Source organism: Ascaphus truei, chromosome 15 (assembly GCF_040206685.1).
Source record: "Ascaphus truei isolate aAscTru1 chromosome 15, aAscTru1.hap1, whole genome shotgun sequence".
Classification (NCBI taxonomy): Eukaryota; Metazoa; Chordata; class Amphibia; order Anura; family Ascaphidae; genus Ascaphus; species Ascaphus truei.
Genome location: NC_134497.1, coordinates 4,476,808 through 4,502,665, shown reverse-complemented (window position 1 = coordinate 4,502,665; position 25,858 = coordinate 4,476,808). Strand labels below are relative to the sequence as shown.

At 48.8% G+C, this 25,858-nt stretch overlaps 1 protein-coding gene across 1 annotated transcript in view; it reads left to right on the top strand.

Moving 5' to 3' along the window:
* Positions 1–242: 242 nt before the first annotated feature.
* Positions 243–25,858, top strand: part of LOC142466424 (adenosine deaminase-like) — a 62,384-nt gene continuing 36,768 nt past the window's right edge. The window contains exon 1 of the mRNA XM_075571320.1: positions 243–367. Coding sequence (XP_075427435.1) covers positions 332–367 — 36 coding nt within the window. The 5' untranslated portion in view covers positions 243–331. The remainder of the gene's footprint in view (positions 368–25,858) is intronic.

The window sequence follows — 25,858 nt, the reverse complement described above, 5'->3', positions numbered from 1 at the left end:
ACCCACATTCTTTCCCCCCTTCATATACCAGAGCCTGGTATTTTTAATTGTGAGAGAATTGCTGTTAGAAATCCCTTCCCATTAGTAATTAGGGGGGTGGGCAGAGGGGGCCTTCATACCCTCCATACTTATTGCTGAGCACAATGAGTGTGAGCTCATGCTATGACCTCAGAGCAGGGTGAGTCTCCCCTGCGTGACGTAGCCAGGGCAGGGGGTGTGCCTAATGCAGGGGGAGGCGGGGCTGGCCGGGGCAGGGTGCAACATGAGCTGGGTATAAAGAGCCACGCAGGCTGGCATCTAAAAGCACAAGGGGAAGGCTGCAAACTGCAACATGGACAGCAAGTGTTGTGCTTTTAACAAGCCAAAGGTAACCCTCTTTCCATGAATATTCCAACAGGCAGAGGAGCAGGGAGCTAGGGGGGGGGGGGTCTGTTCTGCATGGGATCAAGCAAGCTTAAATAATGTAGGATTTGGGTATGGGATGATAGCATTGGGGTTTCTTACCGTTAGGAACTGGGTCATTGTGGTAACATGAAAAGATGCAGAATAATGTATGCATGCATGTATGTGTGTATGTATGCATGCATGTATGTGTGTATGCATGTATGTATGAATGTATGTGTGTATGCATGCATGTATGTGTGTATGAATGTATGTGTGTATGTGTGTATGCATGTATGTATGTATGTATGCATGCATGTATGTGTGTCTTTATACATGCAGTGAGAAGTTGCAGGGATGCACAGAGAAGAGAGCAGTTAGTCTGTTCACTTTGCAGCTGTGTGATATTCTGCAACTGTATGATATTCTGCAGCTGTGTGATATTCTGCAGCTGTGTGATATCCTGCAGCGGTGTGGTATTCTGCAACTGTATGATATTCTGCAGCGGTGTGATATTCTGCAGCGGTGTGATATTCTGCAGCGGTGTGATATTCTGCAGCGGTGTGATATTCTGCAGCGGTGTGATATCCTGCAGCGGTGTGATATTCTGCAGCGGTGTGATATCCTGCAGCGGTGTGATATTCTGCAGCGGTGTGATATTCTGCAGCGGTGTGATATTCTGCAGCTGTGTGATATCCTGCAGCGGTGTGATATTCTGCAGCTGTGTGATATCCTGCAGCGGTGTGATATTCTGCAGCGGTGTGATATTCTGCAGCTGTGTGATATCCTGCAGCGGTGTGATATTCTGCAGCTGTGTGATATCCTGCAGCGGTGTGATATTCTGCAGCGGTGTGATATCCTGCAGCGGTGTGATATTCTGCAGCGGTGTGAGTACACTGGAGATCTCCCTTTTATTCAGTGATACTGTAATTATCTGCAGATGATAACAGAAGTTCTTCATACTGACCTGAGTGTACATGGGAAGCTGCTGTTTAGATTTGGACTATAATATTTTATTAAGATATTATTAGAATGTTATTTCCACATCTAAATGACAGTGTTTATCCCACACAAAGCTTTGTGCAGGAAATGAAATTGCTCTATAGTATATGTCCTAACATTAACTGCTGCACGGATGGCTTTTCATGTTCATATTAAAGCTGCAGTTCAGTCTTTTTTTTTTTTTTTTTTTTTTATTTTTATTTTTACTTCAATAGTTTCATGTGGGCAATCTCTAATTACCTAAAGAACTGCATAGCTGCCGGTCAATTCGTTCTCCGTCTATTGATCGGCAAAGTTTGGCGACATCTTTAAATATGGGGAATGTAAATCGTTGCTATAGGAACAAGCATGCTTGTTACAATAGAATACAAGAAAATTGGTCTTTCAAAGTTGTTTTTTTAAAAACAGAAAATGCTAAAAGTATTTTTTCTTACTACAGAACTGATTTATTAAAAAAAACACACATGCAGGATATTGCCTGAACTGCAGCTTTAAAGGGCTGAGATGCATATTGCTGCAGAATATCACACAGCTAGAAGTTGTATGGAATTATTGCAGGGCAGGTTTTTTTTAATCTAATTTTTCAGCAATATTATAACAGCTACAGTATTGAGATCACAATAAGCCTGCTTTGTACAGGCATACCCCGGTTTAAGGACACTCACTTTAAGTACACTCGCGAGTAAGTACATATCGCCCAATAGGCAAACGGCAGCTCGCGCATGCGCCTGTCAGCACGTCCTGAACAGCAATACCGGCCCCCTAACTGTACCGAAGCTGTGCGCAAGCGGGGAGACTATAGAGCCTGTTACAAATGCGTTATTTACATCAGTTATGCACGTATGTGACGATTGCAGTACAGTACGTGCATCAATACGTGGGAAAAAGGGAGTGCTTCACTTTAAGTACATTTTCGCTTTACATACATGCTCCGGTCCCATTGCGTACGTTAAAGCGGGGTGTGTATGTATATATGCGTACGTTAATGCGGGTATGTATGTATATATGCGTACGTTAACGCGGGGTATGTATGTATATATGCGTACGTTAATGCGGGTATGTATGTATATATGCGTACGTTAATGCGGGGTATGTATGTATATATGTGTACGTTAACGCGGGGTATGTATATATATATGCGTACGTTAATGCGGGGTCTGTATGTATATATGCGTACGTTAATGCGGGGTATGTATATATATATGCGTACGTTAATGCGGGGTCTGTATGTATATATGTGTACGTTAACGCGGGGTATGTATATATATATATGCGTACGTTAATGCGGGGTCTGTATGTATATATGCGTACGTTAATGCGGGGTGTGCCTGTACACATGCGGACTATTCATTTAGTAACATTTCCAGAGATTGATGATGATGTTGGCAGATATTATAGCAGCATCTGTTCCCCACCCAAAGCTTTCCCAGGAAATAATGCAAATGACCAAAAGTATGAGACACAATGTCTGATACTCTCCTGGCAGCACAATGTGACATTATTATTACATCACAGCTGTGCTGCAGTAATTAATAGTGCTTTATAGCACACATTTAAAAGTGATCTTGGCTAAGAAAGGTTAATTACCGTCTCACATTATTATTAAATATTACATAGTCCATTAATATGGTAAATATGAAAATGTTAATTAAATGTGTGTGTGTGTACACACTACACACACACACACACACACACACACACACACACACACACACACACACACACACACACACACACACACACACACACACACACACACACACACACACACACAATCATGCAAGTAAAAGTGCACATGCTTTTATAATTTCTGATCATTAATGTTGTCGGTTGAACTGCACCAGTGTGTATGTGTGTGTACCTGTGTGTCTCTGTATGTGCACCCGTGTGTCTGTGTGTACCTGTGTGTCTCTGTCTGTGTGTATACTTGTGTGTATGTGTGTGTCTCTCTGTATGTGCACCATGTGTCTGTGTGTGTTTCTGTATGTGCACCCGTGTGTCAGTGTGTCTTTGTATGTGCACCCGTGTGTCTGTGTGTCTGTATGTGCACCCGTGTATATGTGTGTGTGTCTGTATGTGCACCCGTGTATATGTATGTGTGTCTGTGTGTGTCTGTATGTGCACCCGTGTATATGTATTTGTGTCTGTATGTGCACCCGTGTATATGTATTTGTGTCTGTATGTGCACCCGTGTATATGTGGGTGTGTCTGTGTGTGTCTGTATGTGCACCCGTGTATATGTATGTGTGTCTGTGTGTGTCTCTGTATGTGCACCCATGTATCTGTGTGTGTGTCTCTGTATGTGCACCCATGTATCTGTGTGTGTGTCTCTGTATGTGCACCCATGTATCTGTGTGTGTGTCTCTGTATGTGCACCCGTGTATATGTGTGTGTGTGTGTACCTGCGTGTGTCTGTATGTGCACCCGTGTATATGTGTGTGTACCTGCGTGTGATAGTACATTTGTGCAGCAGTTTCAGAGAGCATCAGATGCTGGCGTGAGCAGAGTCCGCAGGTATACACGGCAGTGGGCGGTATCAAAATATATACTACAGAATACTTACTCTATCTGACCCCCCCTGTATCATAAATATTGCAGATTGTTATGAACGGATTGGCACCCGTGTGTCTGTGTGTATGCGTGTGTGTGGCGGTAGGGAGGGTTTGGCCCGGGATTAACGGGGTTACCCCCCAAGGGCCCCCCCCTCTAACCTCGCCAGGGAGACAAGGGGTTAACTGGGCTGAGGCCCAGAACTGTGACTTAACCCTTGCAAAATAACATGAAAATGCTTATTCCCCTGTGTAAATGATGTTGTTGCTGGATCAGGGTCTGCATAACCCACCCACTGGGACTTAAGGGGTTAATGAGCTACAGTTTAAGGAAATCCCACTGTATTATGTCCTTTAAGGAAATCTGGACTTCAAAGGGTTAATTGAAGTTGAATGTGAACAGAGAAGGTTTTAGAACCCCACATGATAGATGCAGATGGGGGAATGCAAGCTTTTGCCTAAATATTGGTTCTCTGTGTTTTAAAACTGCCCTGCAGTTGATTTTGTCCTGGGATTTAAACCCAGGTTGGTGACAAAAGGCAGAATGCCTGTCTTTGTAATGCATGAGGAGCCAAATGGTGCCTCATATGAGTATTCACTGGAAGTGTATATCAACAGAGAGGTGTGATACATCGCCCTGATCAATAGGTAACTGACCTAATTGGTTATGCGAAAAGCAAAAGCCCACTTCAAAAGGTTTATTGACGTGGCCAGTAGGATGCTAAATAGGATATTCTGCTAGATTTGAGCCTGGCTTCCCAGGGGAATTGTTTATGCGGGAAGCAGGCAAAAGGAAGGGAAGGGTTTGTTATTCACACCTTCCAGCAAAAGGTATTCCCCAACAGGATATCGAAAGTGAGTAACTTTATTAAATATAAGGATACTATGAGATGTCCTTGGCTGAACCGGCTAAGAATTACATAAGTGTAATGGCGAGAGTAAGCCAATCTTGGGAAGTCTAAACATTGAATATGTAACTGCTGCTAAATGCCAGATATTAATATCTCTATTAATGTTCATATTACAATGTAATTTTTGGTCTTCCTACGAGCGTCAGGTGTCCCAGAATGCAGTAATATATCTCACCTGACTGTATGTATTACGGAGCGGAAGTTATGCAATGATTTGCAGTAAATATGAACTTTTGGTTAAGTCTGAGACCCCCCAGAGTTCTACTGCAGATGTGCCAGCTAGCAGGGGGGCCTGTCCTAAAATGTGTTCCCCCACCAAAGATTGGCTGGAGATAATTGCAAACCAATCCCAGGGTCTTAATGTTACAGATAGAGGGACAAAGGGTTTTTAACCTGCTGTTTCCCATCTATCCTTTGTCTTCATTTTTGGTCGCCATGCAATGTCTTGGGCTGATTGCTGGATGAAACTGCCAGTTCAGATGGGACTGTTTTCATTATTTTCATCTTTTACGTAAGTGTCTATATTTTGCCTGTTATTGTATAAACTGTTGTGTTCACCTTTATCAAGGAATAAATTCTATTTATCATATCTAAGTCTCGTCCCAGTTCAAACCCAGGTATATATATATATATATTTATATATATAGTTTTTGGTGTACAATTACAGCCTGTCGCAAGCTCTCGTGACAGGCTTGTAATTAACTGGTGGCAGCTGGCGGGACCGAACAGGACCTGGATTACAGTATTCTGCGGGGTACTGTGATCCAGTGGGAACTTGATGGTAATTGCAAGTTCCTGGGACTAAAGATATTGAACACACAGTGTACAACATATAACACAAGATATGGCACCTCCTCACTGTTCCCCTACTTGTGAGAAGCATTTCCTCCAGAACCAAAGTGCCGGCCATCCGTCTGACTGGAGCCGGGCACTGAGACCGGAGGAGTGCATCAAGTCGGCGCGGGGAGCAGCAGCCAGCAAGGCTGAGAGAGAGACAGCAATGGGTGAGCATGAAACCCGGCAGGCTGAGCAAAGATCCACAGCTGCAGCTGCTGTAACCATCACACCGCCCGGAGAGCAGGGAAGGGACCCAGCTCCGGGACGGCAGAGACTTGTGGAGGGAGCGGGTGGTCTTGCACCAGGAGAGGTATTGGCCGTTGCGGCGGCCAGTCCATTTTACCCAGAATTGCTGGCCCTGATGTTTGCGCAGGGAGAGATGTCCCCGGCTGAGCGGCTCGAGCAGCTGAAGCTGGCGATGATCCGACCCACTTATCCCCTCTCAGAGCCCGGCGCTCAAGCCTCTCCGCTCTGGACTCCGTTGCCCCTTGCTGGGGTTAGTCCACCGGCGGCGGAGAAGCTCTGGAATGAGCCCGGCGCTCAGGCAACTCCGCTCTGGACTCCGTTGCCCCTTGCTGGGGTTAGTCCACCGGTGGCGGAGAAGCACCGGCAGCTGCTGCGGCACTGCCAACAAATGGGCCACAATAATGCCCAGTGCCCTGACCGTGCGCGGTCAGGCGAAGAAGCCCCTCAGGGCCAACGCTCACGAGCTGCGGAAAAGATGACCCAGTTAGCGGCATCCTCTGATGGCTCCCGCCCAGCCGGGGCGACAACCCTCCTCGGGACGTCTCCTGGAGAACCTGGAAGGGCTGCATCAGCAACAGTGGCGGAGAGCAGCGGCCATCCACCTGATCCCGGTGGAGAACCAGCGGCGGCGGCAGAGAAGACGCCGCCACTCCGGCATCCTGCCGGCGGCAGTTTTATTCGGGGGGAGGGACAGGGGTTGCGGGAGGGGGTTATTTTACCAAGTTTGCATGGAGCTGAGTTCCTCCACAAAGACCTGGGACCCTTGTCCTGCACCGTTTTACCTGTACCCAACCCGGGTGCTGTTGCGGCAGCGGCCCGGCGCTGCCCAGCCCAGATGGGGCCGGCGGCGGCCGCTCCAGTCCCCCTGCAATTGGGACCAACGAAGGCGGCGGTCTCTGCGGGGACCAGCAAGGTAAGCCAGACCAAGTCGCAGACTGACTCTGACTTATGTTTCCCTATGACTGTACCCGGTTGTTTCACTCTAGGGGTGACTGGGGGGTGGCAGGAGATAGGGGTACCAGGGGAGGGGAAGGAAGGGCAGCAAGTGAGCCAGCCAGATTTCCCCATTACCTTGGCGGAGCGGCAAGGGGACCCTCAGTTAAGAGTCCCACTGTTGCAGCCTTGCTCTGGGCTGGAGGTATCAGGGGTTGTGGCAAAGTTAGACCACCCCCAGATTACCTGCCAGCCAGGAGCTAAGGTGGGTGCATCTGCACCAGCAACCCTGAGCTCACCTCCGGTAATGGGGGCACAGCTTCAGGGAGAGGGGCTCGCCCCGTTAGCACCCAGCTCTAGGGTAGGATTGCCTGGGAGAGGGTTGGGTGGGCCAGTGGGAACCGGGGAGGGAAGGCAGCAAGTGAGCCAGCCAGATTTCCCCATTACCTTGGCGGAGCAGCAAGGGGACTCTCAGTTAAGAGCCCCACTGTTGCAGCCTTGCTATGGGCTGGAGGTACCAGGGGTTGTGGCACAGTTAGACCACCCCCAGATTACCTTCCAGCCAAGAGCTAAGGCGGTTGCATCTGGAGAGATGCCCCTGGGCTCATCCCCGGTAATGGGGAGACAGTGTCAGGGAGATGGCCTCACTCAGGTGTCCCTAGGGTCCAGGCTAGGATTAGCTAGGGAGAAGCGGAGTGAGGGGAGGCTGCAGGTAGGTAGCCAGCAGCAGATCTCAGTGAGAGAAGGAGGGCTAGTGGTAGCCAGGGAGGGAAAGCATCAGGTATTGCAGCTAGAGTTTCCCGTTACCCTGGCAGAGCCCCAGGGGGTTTCTCAGATCAGCAACCCCCTGTTGCAGCCTAGCTATGGGCTGGGGGTATCCGGGGCAGTGGCAGGCTTGTGCCACCCCAGGGATACCTGCCAGCCAAGCGCTAAGGCGGTTGCATCTGGGGAGATGCCCCTGAGCTCATCCCTGGTAAGGGGGAGACAAGGTCAGGGAGGTAGGTGCACTCAGGTAGTTCCAGGGTCTGGGTTAGGATTGCCCAGGGAGGAGAGGAGTGCAGGTGGGCTGCAGGGAGGTAAGCAGCAGGCTGAGGTGCTGGGCCTAGGGGAGGCTAGGCAGGGAGGCACCGTGGAGCAGGGGGAGATAGGAGATCAGTGGGGTGTGAGGCAGCTGGCAGAAGCTAGGGATGGGCTAGGTAGGCAGAAGGTCCCTTGTTCTGACTGGCCAGGAGTGACCCCTCTGACAGAAACCCCTGGGTTCCCAAAGGAGAGGCTGTGGGTAGATAGGCAGCCAGGGAGGAGAGTCATGAGTATCGCGGAGCAGCTACAGGGTGGCACAGAGCCAGGGCAGGTAGAGTCCCTACAGAATAGTGACATAACCCTGTCCCAGACTTGGTTGACAGGAAAGCGACGGTCTGTGCTGGATAGCTGGTCTACTGCAGATGCAGAGACATGCCAGTCTCTGGGCAGTGTGCAGCCTGGACTGCACCGGGGCCCCTTCACCACGGACTTGGTTCCCAAGGCACTGGGTGGGGGGCAGAGGGAGGCAAAGGAGAATGCCCGGCTTTGCAGGAACTGGACTTTACAATCCACTGTGTACTGGTCAATGCCGGAGGACAATTTTGCCAGGCCAATCCCTCAGGACGTATTGAGTGCGTCAAGAGCGCCAGTGGTATCCCAGGGCCATGGGGAGGCCGCTGGGGTACCAGGGGCCCTTGAGCAGGGGAGGTGTGGCGGTAGGGAGGGTTTGGCCCGGGATTAACGGGGTTACCCCCCAAGGGCCCCCCCCTCTAACCTCGCCAGGGAGACAAGGGGTTAACTGGGCTGAGGCCCAGAACTGTGACTTAACCCTTGCAAAATAACATGAAAATGCTTATTCCCCTGTGTAAATGATGTTGTTGCTGGATCAGGGTCTGCATAACCCACCCACTGGGACTTAAGGGGTTAATGAGCTACAGTTTAAGGAAATCCCACTGTATTATGTCCTTTAAGGAAATCTGGACTTCAAAGGGTTAATTGAAGTTGAATGTGAACAGAGAAGGTTTTAGAACCCCACATGATAGATGCAGATGGGGGAATGCAAGCTTTTGCCTAAATATTGGTTCTCTGTGTTTTAAAACTGCCCTGCAGTTGATTTTGTCCTGGGATTTAAACCCAGGTTGGTGACAAAAGGCAGAATGCCTGTCTTTGTAATGCATGAGGAGCCAAATGGTGCCTCATATGAGTATTCACTGGAAGTGTATATCAACAGAGAGGTGTGATACATCGCCCTGATCAATAGGTAACTGACCTAATTGGTTATGCGAAAAGCAAAAGCCCACTTCAAAAGGTTTATTGACGTGGCCAGTAGGATGCTAAATAGGATATTCTGCTAGATTTGAGCCTGGCTTCCCAGGGGAATTGTTTATGCGGGAAGCAGGCAAAAGGAAGGGAAGGGTTTGTTATTCACACCTTCCAGCAAAAGGTATTCCCCAACAGGATATCGAAAGTGAGTAACTTTATTAAATATAAGGATACTATGAGATGTCCTTGGCTGAACCGGCTAAGAATTACATAAGTGTAATGGCGAGAGTAAGCCAATCTTGGGAAGTCTAAACATTGAATATGTAACTGCTGCTAAATGCCAGATATTAATATCTCTATTAATGTTCATATTACAATGTAATTTTTGGTCTTCCTACGAGCGTCAGGTGTCCCAGAATGCAGTAATATATCTCACCTGACTGTATGTATTACGGAGCGGAAGTTATGCAATGATTTGCAGTAAATATGAACTTTTGGTTAAGTCTGAGACCCCCCAGAGTTCTACTGCAGATGTGCCAGCTAGCAGGGGGGCCTGTCCTAAAATGTGTTCCCCCACCAAAGATTGGCTGGAGATAATTGCAAACCAATCCCAGGGTCTTAATGTTACAGATAGAGGGACAAAGGGTTTTTAACCTGCTGTTTCCCATCTATCCTTTGTCTTCATTTTTGGTCGCCATGCAATGTCTTGGGCTGATTGCTGGATGAAACTGCCAGTTCAGATGGGACTGTTTTCATTATTTTCATCTTTTACGTAAGTGTCTATATTTTGCCTGTTATTGTATAAACTGTTGTGTTCACCTTTATCAAGGAATAAATTCTATTTATCATATCTAAGTCTCGTCCCAGTTCAAACCCAGGTATATATATATATATATTTATATATATAGTTTTTGGTGTACAATTACAGCCTGTCGCAAGCTCTCGTGACAGTGTGTACCTGTGTGCGCTTGGCACCCGTGTGTCTGTGTGTATGCGTGTGTACCTGTGTGCGCTTGGCACCCGTGTGTCTGTGTGTATGCGTGTGTACCTGTGTGCGCTTGGCACCCGTGTGTCTGTGTGTATGCGTGTGTACCTGTGTGCGCTTGGCACCCGTGTGTCTGTGTGTATGCGTGTGTACCTGTGTGCGCTTGGCACCCGTGTGTCTGTGTGTATGCATGTGTACCTGTGTGTACTTGGTAGCCGTTAATAGAAGCAGAACAGGAGTGGATACCAACATTCACAAGTAAATGGCATGTACATGTGGGCTCTTATACACGGCAGGGATACCCCCCAGCTACTAAGGGGTGAGGGGTGGGGTGAGGATGTGTCAACTTTAGGACCTTCCCTACCCGGGCCGCCGCCATCTTTCCTGCGGCCCAGGACGCTAATGCCCGCCCCCTCCCAGGGGCGGATTTCCCGTAGGGCTGAGAACGCTGTAGCCTAGAACCTCAGTATTTTTGGGAGGCAATTTGTGCGTGTGTGTCTCACCTTTTCCGTAGCAGGCCCCCTCCTGTAGTAACGCCAAGTCACATGATGCCGTACAACGTATGTTGCCATGACAACGCGACATCGTACACCGAGGAACAGGGCCGCTCCCGCAGCCGGCAAAAATCCTAAATCCGCCACTGTACCCCACACCCCCCCCGTGTTGGCGCTCCTTATCCCCACTTATAACATGTTAGTGTTGTCGCTGCTTTAGAAACTCTTAGAGTCTGAGGTACTCAGGCCGCGTCCAGGGTGGGCGCGTGCAACCGTGCTCGTGACGTCACGCGCGCACCTGCAGCTGGAGAGATTTGTGGCCTGGGGTTAGATGCGACCGGGAGGCGTGGCCGTGACATCACGGAGCTGGTTCGCCCTCATTGGGCGACGTCACACGACAGAAACAAATTTATTTGTCTGCTCACGGATTGCGAGCACCGGCGCTTCTCATTGTGCGCTCACAGAGGCGCGGCATTTTAATCGCGCCGCGCGTTCCGTTGCGCTCGCCATGGACCCGGCCTCAGGAAGTCATTCCATGAGACCCGCAGTATAACAGGCGCTATCAATTTTTTTTCACGTGCATCTTCTTATTTCTTCCCCGCTGCATCGTCTGAGTAATGGGTCTGCGTTAGATTGCAGATACTTGATTCATACGTATATTAAAGCTCTTGGTATTATACCATCGTACATTTTTCCCACCATTTCTTTTGACGTAATTCGGATCAGCGGGCTCTCCGGAGTTGAAACTGACTATTTTGTTAGTTGAGGGGATTCCCCGGTTTTTGTCTCGGCCTTGATCTGGGAGGTAAAAATGGCCGTCAAATCCCGCGGGCCAATAGGGAAGCCGCCACATCGTTGTGAGGATGACGTCGCGGCTTCCATGATTGACGTGTCGGGCAGCGCAATGCCGCATAATCTTGTGTGTGGGGGAGTAAGAGGGGGGAGCGGAGCATGTGTAGGAGCGAGGAGAGGGGGAGGGGAGTAGGACTGTGCGGTGGGGAGAGGGGGAGGGGAAGGGAGTAGGACTGTGTGGTGGGGGGAGGATAGGAGGAGGGGAAGGGAGTAGGACTGTGTGGTGGGGGGAGGAGAGGAGGAGGGGAAGGGAGTAGGACTGTGTGGTGGGGGGAGGAGAGGAGGACGGGAAGGGAGTAGGACTGTGTGGTGGGGGGAGGAGAGGAGGACGGGAAGGGAGTAGGACTGTGTGGTGGGGGGGAGGTAGAGGAGGAGAGTGTGTAGGAGAGGGGGAGGGGAAGGGAGTAGGACTGTGTGGTGGGGGGAAGGAGAGGAGGAGAGTGTGTAGGAGCGAGGAGAGGGGGAGGGGAAGGGAGTAGGACTGTGTGGTGGGGGGAAGGAGAGGAGGAGAGTGTGTAGGAGTGGGGAGGGGGAGGGTAAGGGAGTAGGACTGTGTGGTGGGGGGAAGGAGAGGAGGAGAGTGTGTAGGAGTGAGGAGGGGGAGGGGAAGGGAGTAGGACTGTGTCGTGGGGGGAAGGAGAGGAGGAGAGTGTGTAGGAGCGGGGGAGGGGGAGGGGAAGGGAGTAGGACTGTGTGGTGGGGGGGGAAGGAGAGGAGGAGAGTGTGTAGGAGAGGGGGAGGGGAAGGGAGTAGGACTGTGTGGTGGGGGGGAAGGAGAGGAGGAGAGTGTGTAGGAGAGGGGGAGGGGAAGGGAGTAGGACTGTGTGGTGGGGGGGGAGGAGAGTGTGTAGGAGAGGGGGAGGGGAAGGGAGTAGGACTGTGTGGTGGGGGGGAAGGAGAGGAGGAGAGTGTGTAGGAGCGAGGAGGGGGGGAGGGGAAGGGAGTAGGGCTGTGTGGTGGGGGGGAAGGAGAGGGGGAGGGGAGGCAGTTGTTTGAAATCGGCTGATCAGTAGAAAGTTGCCATCGTGTCCAATATTGGGACTGCCAATTGATGCACTGTATATGAACACACGGCATTTAAGGCGGAGTCCCCGCTGGCGCTGAGCGCGCTCATGCTAGGAGAGCGCTCCAAGCATGAGCGCCGGGTGTCCAGTCGTTTACGCGCAGGGGGGGGGGGGCATTGAGCACGCTGGAAAGTTAGATTTGTTTTGTTTACATGAGCGCCGTGAGCGTGTGTGAGCGCGCACCGCGTGAGCGGGGACTTACATATATCTATATATGTAAGTGACCGCAGCAAGCGCCGCCCGCTCAGCGCTAGCGGGAAGCAGCCTAAGGAGCGGCTCAGTGAGTAAAGACGATACTGAGTGTGGTTCAATTCCCGGTGTCGGCTCCTTGCGACCTTTGACACGTCACTTGATCTCCCTGTGCCTCATGCACCAAACACCTAGATTGTAAGCTCTGCGGGGCAGTGTCTGTAACATTCCTAGGCTCTGCGTACCGCGCGCTATGCTGCAATTGTGACGCGCTTTGTGTCCGTTTTGGAGAGAAGCGCTACATGAAATAAAGTTATTATTCTTCACGCTGCGACGTTTGGAATGGTATAGCAGCATTATCATTGTTTATTTGTATAGTAACACACAGAAAGGAGCAGGGATTATAACAGGAACAATACGGCCTATTGACTATCAAACATTAAGCGGGATGCTCTGCCAATACCTTTCCCGAACTCGGGCAGGCTCACTCCTGTAAAACAGATTGTCAGCCCAGGGAACGGGGGTCACAGAGTTGCTAACTCACCTGCAGTCGCTCCTCTTCACTCACAATTTGTGTTACGATGCGCTAAAAAAAAGTGTGTGTCTGCAGAGCCATTTCATGTTCTGACCGTCAGACCCCACAACACTTTGTATATTGATCTAGCGCCCGCGTAAGTGTTAATGAGCCCCCCGAATATACCCGGTAAAGTTAAAATACACAAAAAAAAGCTTGTTAACGGGATTGTGTTGCTTGAAATGTTTGTTTTTCTCGCCCTTGTCTGCTGGCATCAGCCCCGAGGAGGCAGAATCAATTAGGCGTTTAGTGTAAGGTCACTGTAACCCTGACTGGACCTTTATGTCCAGTGAACCATCCAAGTGAGAAATGACCAACAGGTGTACAGGAAATTAGGCCACACACGGTGTTCCTGACACACTTATGCATACTGTACATAGTGTGTAGAAAGGGGAAACACTGATCCTTGATGATGATGACGGTGATGATGATGGTGATGATAGTGATGAGTTACCACTAATGTTGTTTCTTTTACCCTATATTAAGGTCTTGAATTGTGAGGTCGTCAAAGGTTACCGAGGCAAGGAGACATAGTTAAGACATAGTTAATGATGTGTTAGATTTCATTTACTTCAACGGAATCCATGTTAAAATGGATTTGAAGTAAATTAAAGGTGACACTGTGTGCTCGTTTGCATGCTATTACCCAGAATCCCTTGCTGTAGTGGAAGCACTGTATGCTAAGGCTGCGCTTATAGTGCCTGGCGACGCGACGTCGCGCCAAAACAAATGAATTGACTCCGTCGCAAGCGCTTACAGTAAGCGCGATGGAGCGTCTAAAAATTTTGAAGCCGGGTAAATTTGATTTTTTTTTTAGAGACAGTCGCCACATGTGACTATCTAAACCAATGAAATTGCGCGGCCCGCCCCTTTTAGTGACGTCACTGGCCTTGTCGCCCCTGCCATGGCGGATAACGGGATAAGCGGAAAGGAAACGCGTGACGGACACAAACGTCCCCAATCAGGAGGTCCCTGAGACATTCGGCTGTGTGGGGTGGCGCGTTTAAACCCCGATCACCTTCCTGATACCGCGGCTTTGTTCACCGGACAATGCGGAGGAAGTTACAAGCGTTTCCTCTGATACAAGGGCCGTTACCTGAGGGGATTCAGGTGTCTACATCGGGTGTTTTTCATCTAGTAATAGATGAGACCAGGGGGGCTCAAATCCAGTCCTCAAGCCCCCCCCCCTTCCAACAGGTCAGGTTTTCAGGATATCCCTGCTTCAGCACAGATGGCCCAATCAGTCCCAGCTTCAGCACTGGTGGCTCAATCAGTCCTTGCTTCAGCACAGCTGGCTCATTCAGTGGCTCAGCCTTTGACAATTAGATTGTAAGCTCCTCGGAGCAGGGACTCCTCTTCCTAAATGTTACTTATTCCCATGATCTGTTATTTATGTGATTGTTGCGTATTACCGCTGTGAAGCGCTGTGTACACTAATGGCGCTATATAAATAAAGCCATACAATACATTGAGCCACCTGTGCTGAAGCAGCGATATCCTTAAAACTTGACAATGTTGGGGGGTGGTCTTGAGGAGCGGAATTGAGCCCCCCTGTTCTAAAATACCTTTAATTTTATTTTCTCTTAACCGCGCGCGTACATCTATTTCCGGATGGAAAATCTTTACGCGCGGCGGTTCTTAGGGGATCCCGTCCCACAGATACACCGCACCGTGAGATATATACCTTTGAAAATCCAAAGACATTGTAATGGGCGTGCGAGGCTGGGATATAACGTCCCACGTCACGCGCGCCTAATAATGCGCGTAATCAACGTTCCTTTAACGCCCTTCTTCTGCAATCCGCTGTCTATTTTAGAATAGGTTCGGCATTTTTTCTGTCCTAATCCGAGTTAAATCCCACGTACGTCACAACTTTTTGTAAACAATTGAGCAATCCAGTTGGCTTCCTTAAACTAAGGTAACCATGCTAAAAACAAAAACTCAAGTGTTACTGGAAATGATTTACAAATTCTTAAGAGCCATTGTATGGTGGAAAAAGTTTGTCAATCAGGTATTTTTCTTGATTGTCCCACCATGTCAAGATAATAAAGATAGGGGGGGAGAGAGAGGAGAGCTTTGCCTGTGCAAGCTCTTGTTGACCCACAGTGACAGCTCTTACAGCTGCTGTCCCACCCCCCCCGCCCCCTTTAATATGTGCATCAATACAATCTGCACAAGCTGTTCTCCTGTGACCGATCGGCGAAGATTCGGCTCTGGGGGTTCACTAAATGGCTGTCAGTGCAGCAGAAGAGGACCAAAGATGCAAAGTTATGTGGGGAAGATCATGTGACCAGGCAGTCACTAGATACAATTGGTTAGAGAGGGGGCAGGGCTCAAAAAGGGGTGTGCCAGAGGAAGGGGATGTGACTTTGTAAATGGTTGCTATAGAAACAGAAAATGCTTGTTACATTATAATACATTAAAAATGTAATTCAGAGTTGGTTTAAAAAAGCAAAAAATGCTACAAGTATTTTCTCATAGTACAGAACTGATTTATTTAAAAAAAAAAACACATGTAGGATATTGCTTGGCCTGCTGCTTTAAAAAGGGAGCAGCCAGAGGTATGCAGACCCCCTCAAGTCTCATCTCACCCTACTTACATAATACCGTAAACGCAAACCAGTGACCCACGTGTGGTCCCTCGCGCGTCACTGCTATTAGTACACTGTGGTCTTGGAAGGGATTGCCCTTAAACATTGTTCGTTGATGCAAACAGGAAAGAACCAGCCCAGTGACAGCGTCCTGTTATTGTGCGCAGGTAATACACAGCATCAACCCCCGCCCCTCCTAACGTATGTCGGCGCCCGGCTGCGCACGCGTGTAACACTGGCGTCGCATAATGTTATTGTTTTTCTTGTCTGTAGCCTGCACGGACATATCATTTTTGCAGTCACTGTCCCAAAGAACTTACAATCTAATGCTGCTGCCCGAGGCACAGGGTCATACGCTGACCTGCTCAAGCTCCACAGGAGATCCGACACTGGTTTCACCCACGTCAAAGGCAGTGTTCCCTGCCGCTAAGCTAGCGCATGGTATATTGTGTATAAGTTTGCATTGTACTGCGCTGCAGCACATGTCAGCAATATAAATACATGGTCATAATCGGCACATGGTATATAGTAGCTGCGCATGTTGGGCCATTGGTGTATAGTGCGTGCTCGGCGTGATCACTTATTCACTATTAGGACGCCTGCGTCCCGTCCTGCAGGGACCGCTCCTCTGAACACACGGATTTATCCTTTTATATAAAACGTCACTTTGGATTCTTTGGCATTAAGAACGTTATTTAATCTGCGAGGAACCTGAGCAGCAGAACGTATCATCGCGCTGTTTCAGTAAGGCCGGTGGCGCTGAAACATGGCCATTTATTTTATTTTTTAACTATGGACCCTGTGAAATTTACTTGTACTAGAGAGTTTTGCCCGGATCCACAGAAGGGTGATATGATCGGTTTTAGTGCGGGGTGTGCAAACTGGGGGACGAAGATTTTCTGGGGGGAGGGGGTCCTCGGGAGTTTATCCCTGGCTATCCTGGAGGTGTCCGAGTGTCTTCCGGAAGCCAAAGGGTTAAACCGGTCACTCCGTATCAGCTCACTTTCTTCCAAACAGGGAGTACACGTTTAAGGTTTGAAGGGCACTGGAAACATAGCTCGGGCATATCCCTTACCTGGCCTCACTGTGCCAATGGATTACCTCCAAGTGGGGAGATCGAGATTTCAGGCTGGGTTAGGGAAGCTCACGTAATGTTTGGAGTCTCCCCCTGGCATGAAATGACCCATTGCTTGACCGGTGAGCACATGCCCTGGACACTGGTCACTTTTAAGGCTTTCCCTATTTCCTTAACGCTGCTGTCTGGCAAGAGCCCGCAGAGACCGTGCGCTAAAAATATCGGTGGCAGGAAATGCAGCTGTGCAGATCACAGGACCCAATTCTGCAGAACTCCGCAGCTGGCCGCGTCACCCACTTTGCTGCATGTCGGTTACCTTAAGGAGCCAGTCCTAGCTGCACTTAAAAAAATTATATATATATATTTAATATATTTAGGCTTTGGTTACCTTTTATTGAAAACTAATTATCTAAGCTGCCGAAAGATTGGTTCTCCCGTGATCGATCAGCAACGATCCTGCTTCCCCGGGTTCACTAAATGGCCGCCTTTCAGTTTCAATCAATCCTTCAGTCTGTGTAACTCAGCAGCTACAATGTATTCTTATATTACTAATGTAACATCATCTATTGCTACCGTTTGCAGCTCAAACTGCTGGGAACAATGGCAGCAAATGATCACAAACAGGAAAGTGTTACAAAAATCTTGCACTGCTGGGGAGGTGATCAAAGGATGCTCAGTATATTAAACTCATTAATAATGGCATTAACAGTTGAATTTAAAAATAAAGGTAATAAGTATTATCTAATACTGCAGAGCTAATTTATTTGGAAAAACAAGCGTAGGATTTTGCACAGTTTGCTCCTTTAAAGTGGCGATCCAAGCTAGCAATTAATTTTTTTACAGAGGATTAAAGCCGGGGGGTCTCCAACCTTGAACCCCATGAATCTCAGCTCTGGGAACCCCCTGCTTCCCCGAGATACCTCCTCCGTAGGGGGTGTTGTTAGCCGCTCCCGCTGGGCAGCAGGGATCACACAATGGCCGCTTTCCAAACCGCCCACGCCCTGCGGGGCAACAGGAAGCTGTGACATCACCCGGTGCGCTTCCTAGGCTTCCTATTGGCCCATGCGACGCAGAGCTTTTAAAAGCAGAGAAATACCGGTACCCACTACGAAGGCCAGTATCTCTGGAAGCAGGGGTCCTCGGAGCTGGAATGAATCGATCTTCTGTAAAAAAAAAAAAGGAAATAAATAAACTTTGCAAAAATAAATCCCTGGCTTGGAACGCTGCTCTAAATCTTATTAGTTTTCCGGGAGTCTCGCTCATATTGATGCGACCATTTGGTGGATTATTTGTTAAGCTGTGATAGTGCTGGTCGGGGCACTACCGCTCGGAAATTCCCATTGGAGGTCATCTCTGTCCCATGAAAGGGGGCGCAGACTCATCAGTGTGGTCAACCAGGAGCTTGGCGTTCCAGTTCTGGTTTTCCAAATGTCCACTTTCCATATATATACACCAGGCTATATCCAACCGCAGGAACCGGACTGGCGTTGGATTACAAACTGTGGACCCAACTCTCGATGATGTCGGACTGAAATATTATTAACGGGGCAGGTTTAATAGGCTAAATATGGGCAATTGGGACCTTTTAAATAATCAAACCGGTTTTTTTTTTAATTAAAAGAGATTCATTTTCACAAAGTTGGCTTAAAGTTAGTTGGAAGATGTAGCTTTTAATAAGATGTGTAATCTTAATAAAGCCTTTTGCTGTTTTTTGCAACTGGAAGATGTCAATACATGGTTCCCAGGACACCGCTTTGTGTGCAGAGTTTGTTGACTTTAAGACCATCTGTTTTCTACCCAAAGCCATAATTGATGTGTAATCTTTACTTTTTCTCTGACTGACCTCTGTTTCTAGTAATATGAGCCGGGTAAGCGAAAGTGGTTGGATATTATAGATCCGATAATTAAAATGCTGAGATATGCATGTCCTAACGGCAGCTTATCACGTGTACTGATACCAAAAGTATTACCTCTTTTACCCTGCTCTGAAAGAGGAACCCAGATGTACAGATTCAGCACGACTTCAGCTTCCCAGCGCTTTGATTACAGAAAACAGCCGCCCCTAACCAAAACCGCGGCTACTTCAGGGACGGGGAAAAGCCACGGCAGGAAGATTTCCACACTGTTTCTAGATGTACCCTTATGTCTATTCTCAGATCTCGATACAGGGTCACCTGCTCCAACGGATACCTTCTCCCCAAAGACCATATCCAATTGGTTCATGATTACATTGTTTTTAGAGCATCAACCAATAAGGACTTTGACTCTCGAGCACAGATGTCAAGGTTGGAAAATCTATCATCATTTTTTTTTATCAAGAACCAGTGCAGGTGTCTCCGTGGTACATAGCGGTGACAGGGGCGTAGGAAGGGGCCTCAGGTATAAATAACTTGAGCCCTTCTACCAAGTATCTTATCTGCAGACTGAAAGATTGTGGTGAGACATTCCAGAGCTGTGTACACATGTTCTTCGCCGATTCTAATCATGTTGAGTGGACTAAAGAGATTTCTTAGTAATTGCAGCTTATACACTAGCTTCCAAAGCGTCAATGTTGATTATGTAGTCGTGATCTTCCACAAGACATCTTCTAACCACGTATGGTCCATCCACTTGAATTCACACAGAAAAAAATGGGGGCACAAATTTCAATGTGGACACACCTGTGTGTGTGTCGCAAACACAACAAGTAAATAAACAATAGTAAACAGGAATCCCCCCTCCACAAGTGCAACGTACAGTAGAGGTCTACGTACAAAAGTCTTTTGCAGTCATTTCCATTTATTTAGGATTGGGGAGAGTGCAACGTTTCAGGATCGACACTGATGAAAGGTCCGTGTTGGACCTTAAACGTTGCGCTCCCCACTGATCCATTCACTTGGATGGAATGGGCCGTGAGGGGTCTTCTGGTGTTGAAAGGTGTCTTGTAGAATACCAACACTTATTACAATCTTATAGGACATCGCATGATGTCAACCTTTACACGATTTATCTCTAAGGCAACACATCACGTCCTCGCCTTAGCTACAGATGTTTTATACGTCTTCAGATATTCTTGATTGAGAATATAATAGTTATTTAGTCCTGGCCTTATCTGTGCTTTGGTGTCTGAGGTCTACTTCTTGTTGGTTGATATCTGAGGAAGAGCTGGTGACGTCTCAAAAACTCATGTACAACTATGAGGAATTCTCATGTTAATCCATTAACGGTTATCACCACACAACAACAAAAAGATTAAGGTCTTTCGTTCATTCGATTTGCAGTATTGAAAGTGTTAAATGAACTATTTAAGCTTGGGAGGAGTGGTCCGCCATCCAGACCCTCTCAGGTGACGTCACTCCATCAATAAGATTAGACTGTAATATCCTTATCCTGTATATATACTATACTGTCCCTGTAATATCCTTATCCTGTATATATACTATACTGCCCCTGTAATATCTTTATCCTGTATATATACTATACCGTCCCTGTAATATCCTTATCCTGTATATATACTATACTGTCCCTGTAATATCCTTATCCTGTATATATATACTATACTGTCCCTGTAATATCCTTATCCTCTATATATATACTATACTGTCCCTGTAATATCCTTATCCTGTGTATATATACTATACTGTCCCTGTAATATCCTTATCCTGTGTATATATACTATACTGTCCCTGTAATATCCTTATCCTGTATATATACTATACTGTCCCTGTAATATCCTTATCCTGTATATATACTATACTGTCCCTGTAATATCCTTATCCTGTATATATATACTATACTGTCCCTGTAATATCCTTATCCTCTATATATATATATATATACTATACTGTCCCTGTAATATCCTTATCCTGTGTATATGCTATACTGTCCCTGTAATATCCTTATCCTGTATATATACTATACTGTCCCTGTAATATCCTTATCCTGTATATATACTGTCCCTGTAATATCTTTATCCTGTATATATACTGTCCCTGTAATATCCTTATCCTGTATATATACTGTCCCTGTAATATCTTTATCCTGTATATATACTGTCCCTGTAATATCCTTATCCTGTATATATACTGTCCCTGTAATATCCTTATCCTGTATATATACTGTCCCTGTAATATCCTTATCCTGTATATATACTGTCCCTGTAATATCCTTATCCTGTATATATACTGTCCCTGTAATATCTTTATCCTGTATATATACTATACTGTCCCTGTAATATCCTTATCCTGTATATAAGACGGAAAGAGTGACACACAGTGCTCATTTGCATGTCATTACCCAGACTCCCCGGCTGGAGTGGAAGCGTTGTACGCTAAGGTTGCGCCCCGGTACCTGCGCAGCCAAATTCTCCGGTCTGCAGAGAGCTGCAAGGGGAAAGACAGGGGGGGAGGGGCGTGACGGGGCGTGACCATGACCTCACCCGGCAGGTTCGCCCTCATTGGCTGAACAGCCAGGGGGCTTGTGGCCTAGCGCTCCGCCGCGACTCCTGATCTCAAGAAAATTGAGATAAGTAGAAACTGTCGGCGCAGCGCGGCGCCCTCCCCCCCGCCCCCTCGCAGCAGCCCCGGCCCCATTGTGCCATTGTGGGGCGGTTCTTGTCCCTGTGCGGATGCTGCAGTAGCCAGCGGGGACCTGGCCTTAGCCAGCGGGGACCTGGCCTTAGCCAGCGGGGACCTGGCCTTAGCCAGGGGAGCTCAACTCCACTCCTCAAGCCCATCCCCCACAGGTCAGATTTTTAGGATATCCCTGCTTCAGCAGTGGTGGCTCACTCAGTCACTGCTTCAGCATATGTGGCTTACTCAGAGGCTCAGTCTTTGACTTAGCCACCTTTGCTGAAGCTGGGATATCCTGAAAACCTGACCTGTTGGGGGTTCTTGAGGAGAGAAGTTGAGCCCTCCCTGCATTAGGGGCCTGTAAATGGGGTGCCTGTTTCGCGGTGACCCGCCCTGTCCTTATCACACGGCCGGTGAAGATAAAGGGAGAGCAAAGGTTTATTTTGCCGATCCAAATACATCCGTAGGGGGCGCCAGTATCTCCTTCCGGATTAAATGTCCAGGTCATGCGGGCCAATAGGAAGCGGCAAGGGATGACATCACAGCTTCCTATTGGCCGGCATGACGCAGGACATTTATACACCGCCATTTCATTAGGCACACGGTAACCTGGCCGCAGGTATACCGGCCGAGGCATGGAGGTGAGTATCTGGAAGCGGGGGGTCCCCGGGGCTGCATGTTCTGATCGCTCAGCGTGCGGACGCGTCTGCGCGGTCTGCCCCTGTACGGACGCAGCCTTAGGCAGAAATACCTCCTTTAGTTCAGTGAAAAATCCCAGAAGCGAAACTTATCAGTAAAGTGGAGTGACACGGCAGTAACACATCGATGGACGCCTTCATTTCGTCACGGGGTTATCGCGGTTACCCTAACCACTAATATCTTCTGCATCCATGTTCTCCTGAGTCAAAGCGATAAGAATAAGCTGAGCTAAGTTCTCCCGTCCCGCAGCTGTGTACTCTGCCCCGGAGAACGGGCTATGAAAAGCACGGGTGTGCAAAAAACTGTGTGTCTGTGTGTGTGTGTCTCTGTGTGTGTTTGTCTCTGTGTGTGTGTGTCTGTCTGTGTCTTTGTGTGTGTCTCTGTGTGTGTGTGTGTGTGTCTCTGTGTGTGTGTGTGTCTGTCTGTGTCTTTGTGTGTGTCTCTGTGTGTGTGTGTCTTTGTGTGTATCTCTGTGTGTGTGTGTGTGTGTGTCTCTGTGTGTGTGTGTGTGTCTGTCTGTGTGTGTGTGTGTGTCTCTGTGTGTGTGTCTTTGTGTGTGTCTCTGTGTGTGTGTCTCTGTGTGTGTGTGTGTCTGTTTGTCTGTGTGTCTGTCTGTGTCTTTGTGTGTGTGCGTGTGTCTGTGTCTTTGTGTGTGTCTCTGTGTGTGTGTGTCTGTGTCTCTGTGTGTGTATGTGTGTGTCTCTGTGTGTGTGTGTGTGTCTGTCTGTGTGTCTGTGTCTTTGTGTGTGTCTCTGTGTGTGTGTGTGTCTGTCTGTCTGTCTGTGTCCCTGTGTGTGTGTCTCTGTGCACTTTCTGACTTAAAGCCGCAATCTGCTTGTTTTTTTTATTTGAGAGAGAGAGACACTGAGACTGAGAGAGAGAGACACTGAGACTGAGAGAGAGAGACACTGAGACTGAGAGAGAGAGACACTGAGACTGAGAGAGAGAGACACTGAGACTGAGAGAGAGAGAGACACAGAGAGAGAGAGAGAGAGAGAGTCCGAGACAGAGAGAGAGAGAGTCTGAGACATTGAGACTGAGAGAGAGAGTCTGAGAGACTGAGAGAGAGAGTCCGAGACAGAGAGAGAGAGAGTCTGAGACATTGAGACTGAGAGAGAGAGAGTCTGAGACACTGAGACTGAGAGAGAGAGTCTGAGACATTGAGACTGAGAGAGAGACACTGAGACTGAGAGAGAGAGTCTGAGACACTGAGACTGAGAGAGAGACACTGAGACTGAGAGAGAGAGTCTGAGACACTGAGACTGAGAGAGAGACACTGAGACTGAGAGAGAGACACTGAGACTGAGAGAGAGACACTGAGACTGAGAGAGAGAGTCTGAGACACTGAGACTGAGAGAGAGACACTGAGACTGAGAGAGAGAGTCTGAGACACTGAGACTGAGAGAGAGAGTCTGAGACACTGAGACTGAGAGATAGACTCTGAGACACTGAGACTGAGAGAGAGAGTCTGAGACTGAGAGAGAGAGTCTGAGACACTGAGACTGAGAGAGAGACACTGAGACTGAGAGAGAGAGTCTGAGACTGAGAGAGAGAGTCTGAGACACTGAGACTGAGAGAGAGAGTCTGAGACACTGAGACTGAGAGAGAGAGTCTGAGACACTGAGACTGAGAGAGAGAGAGAGTCTGAGACACTGAGACTGAGAGAGAGAGTCTGAGACACTGAGACTGAGAGAGTCTGAGATGGAGAGAGAGAGAGACTGAGAGAGAGAAAGTCTGAAACTGAGAGTGTCTGAGACTGAGAGTGTCTGAGACTGAGAGTGTCTGAGACTGAGAGTGTCTGAGACTGAGAGTGTCTGAGAGTGACTGAGACTGAGAGAGAGAGAGTCTGAGACTGAGAGAGTGTCTGAGACTGAGAGAGTCTGAGACTGAGAGAGAGAGAGTCTGAGACTGAGAGAGAGAGAGTCTGAGACTGAGAGAGTGTCTGAGACTGAGAGAGAGAGTCTGAGAGAGAGAGAGTCTGAGACTGAGAGAGAGTCTGAGACTGAGAGTCTCAGGATCCGTAGAGATCCAATATACCGGCACCATACAAGTGAAAATCACAAAAAATGGTTTATTGGGTCCAAAATGCCCACACACGGCGGGATACATACACACTTTGCCCTCCAACCCTCAATGCCTATTTGTCATCTTTACCTCCCTTCTCTGCCCAGCTGCCCGTCTGTCCCCCTCCGCCCTCACGGCCCGAGACCTCCCTACCTACTTCACAGACAAGATTAAGTCTATCAGATATGACATCTCTCCCTCCTATCTCCCCCCCCCTCACACCTAAATCTCCTTCTCCTATCTTCCCTTCTCTCTCACGGAACGCCCTCCGTGGGGCTCACACTGTGGCCCCCGTGGCCGGCCCCCATTGAAGTCACGCGTACGAAAGCGCCACACTCGCTGGCGTTCTTGCCTTTCGTTCTTGCCTGCCCGAGATGTCCGAACATAGCACTGGAATTTGAAACGGCCCCAGCAGCACCTCTGGAAGAGCCACACTTCTGTACATGTGGCCTAGCATTTTCCCCGAGGTCACGAGGGTCAGTGCGCTGGTGACCTGTGTGACATCCAGTGGACATTATGGCATTTTAGTGTCTGGGGCAGACCTCATCCATGGGCAGTGGACAGTTGGAATGGAAGAGGGGGCTCAGCTCTCTCACATCAGGGGACTATCCAACCCTCCCTATTCCTGTCCCCCCCACTCCTCTCCCCACAACAGGTCAGGTTTTAAGGATATCTTTGCTTCAGCACAGGTGGCTGTCAAAGACTGAGCCACTAATTGAGCCACCTGTGCTGAAGCAGGGACTGATTGAGCCACCTGTGTTGAAGCAGGGATATCCTGAAAACCTGCCCTGTTGAGGGGGGCTTGAGGACCGGAGCCGAGCCCCGTTACTTTGTTTCTCGCTGTTTCGTTAAGGGCGTGGGAAACACGCATAACACGCCTGCTCGCGTTATCCTTTCTCTCCTTCTATACTGTAACTGCGTAAAGAGATCTGCCTGGCAGTGTGGAGACAATGAAACTATCCGTCATCTTCATCCCGCACGGCAGGGTACCCCGAACCCTCTCCGGGAAACCGCAGGGGGTGCTCATTGGCATGTCATTACCCAGAATCCCTAGCTGCAGGGGAAGCACTGAATGCTAAGGCTGGGGCCATGGTGGCGTTACCCGCGCGGAGGCGAGCGGACGGCTGGGAGGTAAGCGGGTGCTTTCCCTGGACATGGTGGGCGGGCCGTGGGGGCGTTCGTAGGGGCGTCACGGAGCTGGTCCGCCCTCATTGGGTGATCCGCTCACGTGACCGGCCTGTCGCGCCAAGAAATCAGTTTGAACTGATGGACGCGAACACTGCCTTAAGGCAGTCTGTTCGCTCAGCGTACGGACGCGTCAGCGCGGTCTGCAATACCATGGCCCCAGCCTAAGAGATAATGGGGAAGGGCAGCTTGCAGACCTGGCTGAGACGTGTGAATGGGCGCACAATGTGGGATTATTATTTGCTGTACGGTGGAGGGTTTTTGCGACTTTTTTTACCCGCCACCACTTAATGTCGGGTTATGTCCCTATAAGAAGCCCTGGCTGGGGGTCCTGAGTACAGGACTGCGCTGAAGGAAATACAGTCGGAATAATACCAGTCTGATTAATTACCTG